The following is an 8,470-nucleotide window of genomic DNA, read 5'->3' on the forward strand; positions in this document are numbered from 1 at the left end:
TGAATGCTTTTTTTTTTCAGATGAAGAAATTTGTCTCAGAGAAATTGTTAAAGATTACATTCATAACCTGAAAATAATCATTCATCTCTCTGAACATTTAAAATCCCCTGTATGATGAAATCAAATGCTTTTATAAGGCAACGTGTATTGCATTTAATTCAGAGAACAACATTTATCACACCTAATTCAATAAAAATTGTGTGTTGTTCTTTAAAAAGGACTGGTCAAATGTGCCAGCTGCATTTTGCAGCAGAAGCCTGGAATGCAGCTACCAGGAGTCCCTCGTTTCCCCCCGCTCAGAATCAGCCATGAACATTTCCCAAGGCTGCAGCACGGGGAGGAGGTGCAGAGAGATCAGGAGTTCTGTTCTGAGGGCAAACTGCACAAATTGCTGCATAAACTGCACAAAAATTCCTGCAGGCAGGACTGGACATAAAAGTGCATTTTACATGGACTTTCTCTGGAGAAGCCAGGCAAAGATGTGTTAATATCACCTCATTCAGAAAGTGGTTTGACCTATTTGCACAATATTTCCATGTTTCTTTCTGTTTCTGTATGTAATCTGGAGAATTCTGGGACTGACTAGTGTTTTGTTGTGTTTTGTTTTTTTTTAACTAGTCAGAAAATGATGAGAAGATAGTAATATATGACCACATTGGGCCAAATGTCTGCATGGGGGATCACAAGGTAATTAAACATTTTAGTATTGTGTCTTCTAAGTTTTTATTAGGAAGGAGAATGTATGCACTAGGTTCTGTTAATTTTAAGTCAGTTATATCTCTGCCCTGTTTTTAAAGAAACGCCTTGAAAATGTTTCAAAGTTGAATTCAGCCGAAATCAGCCAGTGTATCAGAGAGTAGCTGCTTGTATGGAAATCAAATAAAGAATGGGATGGTGGGCTCTAGGAATGAAAGCAGGATACGGTGAAAGTGAAGAGGAGCCATCTGTGCACTTAAAACTGTTCTAAAACAAAAGTAATTTTATTGGGTTATCAGAGATGCTTCTAAATCGTAGCTTCAGTTAGGTTGGTGCCTAGGTGCTTATTAGTAAAAGAACGTATTGGTAGTTCCATGTTCAAACAACAAGTGATAAAAAGGATATAGAAAAAGGACATGAAATTACATAAATACCTGTTGTTAAAATTAATAAAAATATCTGAAATTCGCAATGTTTTCTGCCAAAGATGCCAGATGGAAAGCTAAGTCAGAAATACCTCAAAACAGAGTATTTACTTTCTTAGAAAAAACGCCAGTTGAGGAGTAGGAGGAAACCTCTGAAAGCCCATCTAAAATCAGCACTGAGGCTCCTGAATGATAATGCAGAGAGGGGTAGTGGGTAATTACACGTGTGTGTGCGCACATAAATCCAGACTCAGAAATACATACCTCTGTTTACTCCATGGGCAGAGTTCTTGTGAGACAGAGCATTGTCTTCTAAGGAAGAGTGCACTTAAGGCATTGGTCCAGAATCAGCCCAATCATGTTTTAAAATACAGAAGTTTACTAACTTACTCAGTAAATGAAAAGTTCAGTGTGTCAGCACCAGGACAGCCAGTTCAGAAACAGCAGTTGTTTTTTTTTCCTTTGTCACCAAAGTGGCATGGCAATTTCAGTGGAGCTGATTCTGTGACAGGAGGGAGATGTGTGTGGAACCTGATTCTCTTCCCACAGAAATCAGCAGAAAATTGTCCCTTAGGTTTCAGTGGGAGCAGAAAAATCTGTGAGGAGATTATGTCATACCCTTATGCATTTTGTAGATAGATTAATTCAAAAACTTATTGCGACATTTTGTTGTGTTTGCTACTGACTGTTAAAAAAAAAAAAAAAAAAAGTGTCTATTTCAAACGTGTAACCTCTATTTTTCCCTAACTTGCTGCAGCCTGTGTTCCTGTCCTTTCGAATAGCTGCTGGGGCAGGTAAACCTATTGCAAATGTGCACAAGTGTTGTGTCGTGCAGTGATGTGGTGGTAAATATCATCTTTTTCCTTTACGTTTATATTTTCTACATCATTTCCCCTGTGTTTATCTTTCTTTTTAAAAAAATGCCAATTCTGCAACAGGAAAAAGATGCCTACGAAGTGAGAAGATTTTCCGTGAAACCACCCTGTAGGAGGGAAGGCAGCACCCGAAATCCATAATCCCAACAGCTGTATTGATCAATCCAGTCCCGAGTGCCACATTTTTAGACTGCTGATCGTACACTATGCTTCAGCATCTGGACTCTGTTCGAGAGAAGCCTCACATACCTCACTGTCTTGTATGTTCATGTGACATCAAGTAGAAATGTGGAATTATTTTTTATATATATGTCACAGTTCTGTTGCCAAAACTCTAAATAGACAGCAGAGATGTTATGTATTTTAGATTTCACGACCTTCAACTTTTAATAAGTGTTTGTCAATGTGGAAAAGCTATTTCAGCATATTATAAACTTTTAAAGGTATCATGCCTAACATTATATATCTTTACCACTTTGGGGTTTTGTACATTGGACTGTATAGATAGAGATATTGATGGTTTTAAATGGTATTTTCTTTGTTGACCAAGGCTTATGGTTTGTGTTTTAGTTTTAGTATTTTGTTTTTTTCATTTTTATAATTTTTTTCTCATTTTATTTACTATACTGCCATGTTACATGGTTTTTGAATCACACAGCAGCTGCTTTCTATACATACATATATATGTGTGTGTATATATATATGTATGTATGTGTATATATACACAGATATATAAATAATTTATAAACCTGACCAAACTTACGCTAAATATACTTTCCAATATGAATGCTTGAGAGTGCCATATCAGCAGTTAGTGTTGGAGTCTTAGCAGGTTTAGTTAAGTGTACATTGACAACCAACATTTATATAATAAATAATATATAGCAGTGCCATCCTGGATACAGATATATAGCATACTATATAGCACATATATTAGCAGTTTCACTTTGTTACTCCTATAATCCCTTCTTTCTATGTAATATTAAGGATTGAATGTGAAGTTCTTAGCTAGGTTTGGGTGTAACTTTCCAGAATTTTGTAAACTGTTTTTGTCCGTCTTTTGTTACTGTTTTTTGGTGCCAAGTATTCTATATTGAAACAATAACAACACGGGAGAAGAAAAATATAGTCTGCTTCAAGTAGCAACTGTATTGGACACAGACTGTATTTATACAGTGTTAAAGGAAAAAAAAAAAAAAAACAACAACCAACAACCCAACTGTAAATTTTCCTGGTTAGTAGCTCAGTGCAGCCTACAATATAGTCTTGTTACAGACATTTTTCTCCCACCACTAAATACAACATTAAAAGGTGATTAGGGAGTCTGTTGATGAAACACAAATGTATGTTTTATTGATTTAATTTAGAACACTACAGAGTTCATGGACTGCGTGATGGCATTAGATTGATGCTTGATTTTGGTATAAATCACTACCATTGAAAATGATTTGATGTCCGCTTGCAGAGTGTTTTCTCAACAGCACAACCCGGTTTATATCAAGTATCGTTGCCCAAAGGGTGTCTGCAGCTCTGTATTGTTATTGTGCCATGTTGCATTATAACCACACAGTAATTCTATTTAAGCGAACTCAACTCATGATAACTTTGAAGGCCTTTAGAAATGAGTACTCTGGTTCTCAAGCAATAAAACTAATCATGGTGAACGTGGCTGTGTCTGCCCCTTTAATTTGGGCATTGGGGATTACAGGGAAATTATTAAATTGTCACATATCTTATTAATGAGATACCTGTTAATCTCCTGCCAATTAAAAAGGTTATTTTTCACATGAAAACCTGTGTGATAGGATGCAGTTTTGGTGTTAATCGAATCACAATACAAACCACTGAGGATCTGCTGTGGGAGCGCTGATGGAGGGGGATGCAGTTTCACGAGCTGTTCACGAGATGCCAGTCCCCAGCAGGTCAGAAAATGTGCCACCATAAACTCCTTCGTGATTACCTCGAGTTTCAGGAAAAAAACTCCGCAGCCTTTTCCAGCTGGGACCGAAGCCTCGTGTGCAGATGAACTGGCCGGAGCCGGGAGCCACGGGGCCGTCCGGAGCCCGGACCCCTCCGGGGGCGCAGGAGCTGCGGAGAGCTACCCCGAACGGAACCTCTTGAGGTTTAGGAACGCAGCTTTCGCATTTAAACAGCCTCGGAGACGTCTCTGGGGCTCGGGGTTAGCCGGGCCGGGCCGATCCCGGTGCACACGCCGCTGCAGCCCCGGGAGGGCCGAGGAGCGACGCGCTCTGGCTGTGGCTCTGGCCCGGGCCGGGTCCTGCCGAGTCCCTTCGCCGGGCCGCGTCCCGGGGCTGTCGGTCCAGCGGAGCCGCCTCGTCCCGTAACGCGGGGGCCACCGCCGAGCCCGTTTCGTTCAACAGCTGCGGGAAGGGGCAGGTGGGAAGGATTGGGCTCCAGCGCAGGTGTTTTTATCCAGCCATTTCCCCTCAGGAGCCCGGTCCCAGCGCCCCGGCTCAGCGTGCTCACAACCGGGCGAAGATTAATCACTAAACTCGATTCGCTCCCTCCGCGACCGCGGCACAACCGAGCGCGGCCGCGTTCACTGCGTGGGGACCTGCGGGACCCCCCGCCCTCCCCGGGACGCGGAGCTGCCCCGGCAGGAGCGCGGGGGAATGAGCCCCAGCGAGCGGCGGCACCGGGACCGGGGGTGCTCGGCGGGGGAGGCCCCGACCCCCGCCCGGAGGGGCGGGGAGCGCCAGCGGCGGCCGCCGAACAGCACCGGAGAAGGGACGGGGCAGGCCCCGCCGCTCCGGGCCCCTTCCCACCGACGCGGGCCCGTGTCGTGCCCCGACGTGCGCGGCATCTGCGCGGGGGTGATAGCACATCCCCGGGAGCGCGGATAGGGGCGGCCGGGCCGCATCCCTCTGTGGTGCTGAAGGAGGGTGCAGGACCGGGCCCCGCAACCGCCCGGGGAGCCGTCACGGCCCCGTTCCGCCGCGCCGGGGTTCGTGTCCCCGCGCTGGTTGCCGGGCAGTGCCCGCGGTGCGCCCGCTGCCTTTGCTCGGACTGCGAAGCCGTAGCTGAGACACGGGAAGGAAAGAACGTCTCGTTAATTGATTAAAAAAAAAAAAATAAAGCACCTTGACGGCGCGGGCGGCTCAGACCCACCGGGCCTCGCGTGCGCCGAGGGGACAAACGCGGAGCCTCGGCGGTCGGTTCGGACATGGGCTCGCCCGCAGGTGCTGGACCAGGGCCCACGGGCATGTCCCGGGATCCCAGCGGGAAGGGGCGGGAAGGCGGAGGAGCTCGCAGGTCTCCGCCGCGGATCTCAGCGAGTTCGGGTTTTAGCAGCAGCCAGTGCCTGGGCAGCGCCGAGGGACGTGTCCCGGCCTCCACCTCTCCTCCTCGGAGCGGACCCCATCCCCCGCCCGCCGCCGCCACAGCGCTCTGGGAGCCAGGGACCGGCGCTCCCAGCAGGTTCGGGCCGCACGTTCAGCCGGGGGTCTCTCCCCTCCGGGGCCGTCAGAAGGTCCCACAGGGGGGGTTCCCCTGTGGCGGCGAACGCGGCCCCCGAGCGCAGCAGCTCCTTTTCCCCCGCCGAACAGCGCCCAGCACGGGGGCTGCGAGCACCTTCCAGGAGCGCCGGGGTCCCCGGGCCTCCAGGAGCAGCAGGGCCAGGACCGAGAACGAGACACGCGGGAATAAAGTCGCTAAAGGAGAAGCTTGTTAAATAATTTATTGATTTATACAAAGTCTTTTCAACACGTGTGGAGACATTATTTGATCCCAATGCAAAAATCAAATGTCCTTTTCTCTCTCGTGCTTTTTTTTGGGCGTTGTTTTTGGTATTATTAAGCATAAAATCCGGAGGCAGGAGAAATGAAACCGCCAAAACACTGAGGGACAAGGAGTGAAAGAAAACTGCTGTTTTTACACTAGAAATATACATCACAAAATCTGAAATTTACTATATACAAAGTGGCTGAGCTTGGATTTGGCGACCCATAGAAAACGTAACAAAACCTGATTGTTAGGTGCAGGAGACCAGCAGGAAGGCTAAAGGAAAGAGCAGGAACCTTAAAGGGACACAAATAAAACCCAAAAAAGTCGGAAAAATTTCTCTGAAATTTACATCGATGAGAAAGAAAATAATTTCATAACTTATTCTGTAAAAAATATATATACATTTCACATACATCTCAGGCTGTACAACACACCACTTCAAACACCCAGTTACACTCGCCCCATCGCGGCCGTCGGCCCGTGCCCTCACAAGGTGTCCGAGCTGGTGCTGCAGGGGCTGACAAGGGACAGGTTCGTGGATTTGTGCTTTTTCAATAGCCTTGTGATTTTTTCGTCGTCTGAGTTGGGGTCCAGAGGCTTGTTATATTCGTCATCGTCCTCATTGTCCGAGCTCTCCTTCAGCTTCTCCGTCTCCGAGTCGTGCTTCTTCTTCGCCGAGGCCATCTCCGCCGCGTGTCTCTTCCGCCACTTGGTCCGTCTGTTCTGGAACCACACCTGGGCACCGGCACCGGGCACGGCTTAGGAACTGCCTCGGCCCCGCCGCCGCGCCCGCCCCTGCCCGCGGCCGTCCCGACCCGTCCCGCAGCGCGGGCCCGCACTGGGCCGGGGCTGGCGGGGCCCTGAGCGGCTCCGGGGAGGGGACACCTGCCCAGCTCTGCGGGACTGTCGCCAGACGGGGCTGCGAGGCGGTAAAAGCAGCAGCTTTGCAGAGCAGTCGTTAATTTGGAAACAGAATACGGTGGGCAGAAAAATAAGTATTTTTGGCTCCCAGTGCACCCCAACGCTCAGATGCTCATGCGGGCTTTGCTAAAAAATTTGTGGGGTTACGCAAGGTAAAAGTTGTGCCAGCGGACACGATCCTCGTGGAGAAGTGAGCCGTTTAAAGCAATTACCTGCGGGGGGCTTTTTTTTTTTTTTTGGTTGTTGGGGTGGGCATTTTAGAATATATTATGTCTATTCACATTAAATCGTTTGCAGCACAGGGAGCTCTAGAAATTGGCCTAAAATCTACCCACTACCGAAATATAAATTTTAAAGGACTCTTAAAAAATCCCTGTACGGTTGTGCCGTATTCGTGGTCATCGGCAATTACCGAGAGAGCAGAAAGCGGCCGCGGCAGGGAGCGGGAGAAGCGGGAGCCCGCGGGATGGACCTACCTTCACCTGGCTCTCGGTCATCCCCAGGGAGTAGGCGAGCCGGGCGCGCTCCGGTCCTGCCAAGTATTTCGTCTGTTCGAAGGTTTTCTCTAAAGCAAATATCTGCTGCCCAGAGAAAGTCGGTCGAGAGTGTTTCTTCTTACCGTCCTTGTCCAAAACCATCCCGGTCTGAGCTAAAGGCGGAGGAGAAAGAGCTGCGTCAGGGACGGGCTCTGCACCGCTCCCGGCCCGGAACCGGGCCCCGCCTGGCGCTGCGGGGCAGCGGCCGCTTCGGGTATCCGGCGGCCCTGGAGCGGGGCTCGGTGCGGGACACGCCGGGGGCTGCGCGACCGCCACCGGGCCTTCCTGCCGAGCGCCGCGCCCGCTGCCTCGCCGGGCCGCCCGCCCCGTCCACCTCCACCGCCACCGCCCGCCCGCGGCGTGGGGCGCCCCGGATCCGCACCCCAGGCCACCTGCTTCCCCGCAACCCGCCAGAATCGGCTGCACTTACCGGGACAGGCGAGCCGAGGGTCTCTCCAGGGAGAGCCTTGCACCACTCCCGGCCAGAAAATGGGCGGCCGCCCCGGCAGCTCCGCCAGCGGTTTCGGGTAGCGGGAGACGGCGGCGGGGCTGAAGTACATCCCGGCCGAGGCCGCCAGCCCGTTGATGCGGGGCAGCCCACCCAGCAGGTTGCTGGCGCTGCCCACGGGCCGCCCCAGGATGTCGCTTATTCCGTGCGGTGTCCCCAAGGGGAGTTGCGTGTTGAGTCCGCCCAGGGCCGGCGCCTTGAAGCCGGAGGGGTTCTGCAGGGCGTAGGGGAAGAGGGAGGTCTTCATCTCGGCCATGTTGTGCAGCGCGGCCAGCGGCGCACTGCTGAGGACGAACGCGCTCTGGCGATTAGCATCCATCTGCCCCACCGCTAACATCTGCGGGCATCAGCGAGCGCGGCTCCCTCCCAGCCGCGCCGCGGCCGCTCCGCCGGAGCCCCGCGCCGCGGGAGCGCGGCCGCGGGCGGGACGGGCTCCTCGCCGCTCGCAGGATCTCAGCCAAGTACCGAAGTTTGCCGGGAGCAGGAAAACTCCGGCGCTGCCGCGGCTCGGCGGCGCGCGCCGCCAACGTCCAGGCTGGAAAGCGGCGAAAGCCGAACAGGGGGCACCGCGGGAGTCCCGGGTGGAAGAGCCCCCGCGGCGGCGCGTCCCGGCGGGCTGCGGGCCCTGCGCTCCCTGCGCGGTCCGGCGGGAGGGGGTGCGGGTCCGGCGGCTCCGCGCGTGGCCCCGGCCGCGTGTCCGGCAGCGGCGGGGACGCCGCGCGCCCTCCCCGCGCGCAGATAACCGCGCGGGCACCTGCGCGCCCC

At 51.7% G+C, this 8,470-nt stretch overlaps 2 protein-coding genes across 2 annotated transcripts in view; one reads left to right on the top strand and one right to left on the bottom strand.

Annotated features, from left to right (window-relative positions):
* INPP5A (inositol polyphosphate-5-phosphatase A) overlaps window positions 1-3,660 on the top strand; it is a 141,115-nt gene extending 137,455 nt beyond the window's left edge. Inside the window, exons 13-15 of the mRNA XM_027902827.1 lie at window positions 619-687; window positions 1,879-1,966; window positions 2,060-3,660. Coding sequence (XP_027758628.1) covers window positions 619-687; window positions 1,879-1,959 — 150 coding nt within the window. The 3' untranslated portion in view covers window positions 1,960-1,966; window positions 2,060-3,660. The remainder of the gene's footprint in view (window positions 1-618; window positions 688-1,878; window positions 1,967-2,059) is intronic.
* A 2,024-nt stretch (window positions 3,661-5,684) lies between these two features.
* NKX6-2 (NK6 homeobox 2) lies at window positions 5,685-8,267 on the bottom strand. The gene is made up of 3 exons (XM_027902828.1): window positions 7,628-8,267; window positions 7,138-7,310; window positions 5,685-6,475 (listed from the first exon to the last, which is right to left on the bottom strand). The coding sequence occupies exons 1-3, from the start codon at window positions 8,040-8,042 to the stop codon at window positions 6,227-6,229; spliced, it is 837 nt and encodes a 278-aa protein (XP_027758629.1). The 5' UTR covers window positions 8,043-8,267; the 3' UTR covers window positions 5,685-6,226.
* Between the last annotated feature and the right edge of the window lie 203 nt (window positions 8,268-8,470).

Source organism: Empidonax traillii, unplaced genomic scaffold, assembly GCF_003031625.1.
Source record: "Empidonax traillii isolate 1590-97213 ecotype Southwest subspecies unplaced genomic scaffold, ASM303162v1 scaffold912:size315693, whole genome shotgun sequence".
Taxonomy (NCBI): domain Eukaryota; kingdom Metazoa; phylum Chordata; class Aves; order Passeriformes; family Tyrannidae; genus Empidonax; species Empidonax traillii.

Bases quoted from the DNA above. Each gene is read 5' to 3' on its own strand.
- NKX6-2 (XM_027902828.1), bottom strand. From the start codon at position 8,042: ATGTTAGCGGTGGGGCAGATGGATGCTAATCGCCAGAGCGCGTTCGTC. The intron at 7,311-7,627 runs GTAAGTGCAGCC...CTCCGCCTTTAG, and splicing joins CCCTCGGCTCGCCTGTCCCG to CTCAGACCGGGATGGTTTTG. The intron at 6,476-7,137 runs GTAGGTCCATCC...GCCGGTGCCCAG, and splicing joins TGACCGAGAGCCAGGTGAAG to GTGTGGTTCCAGAACAGACG.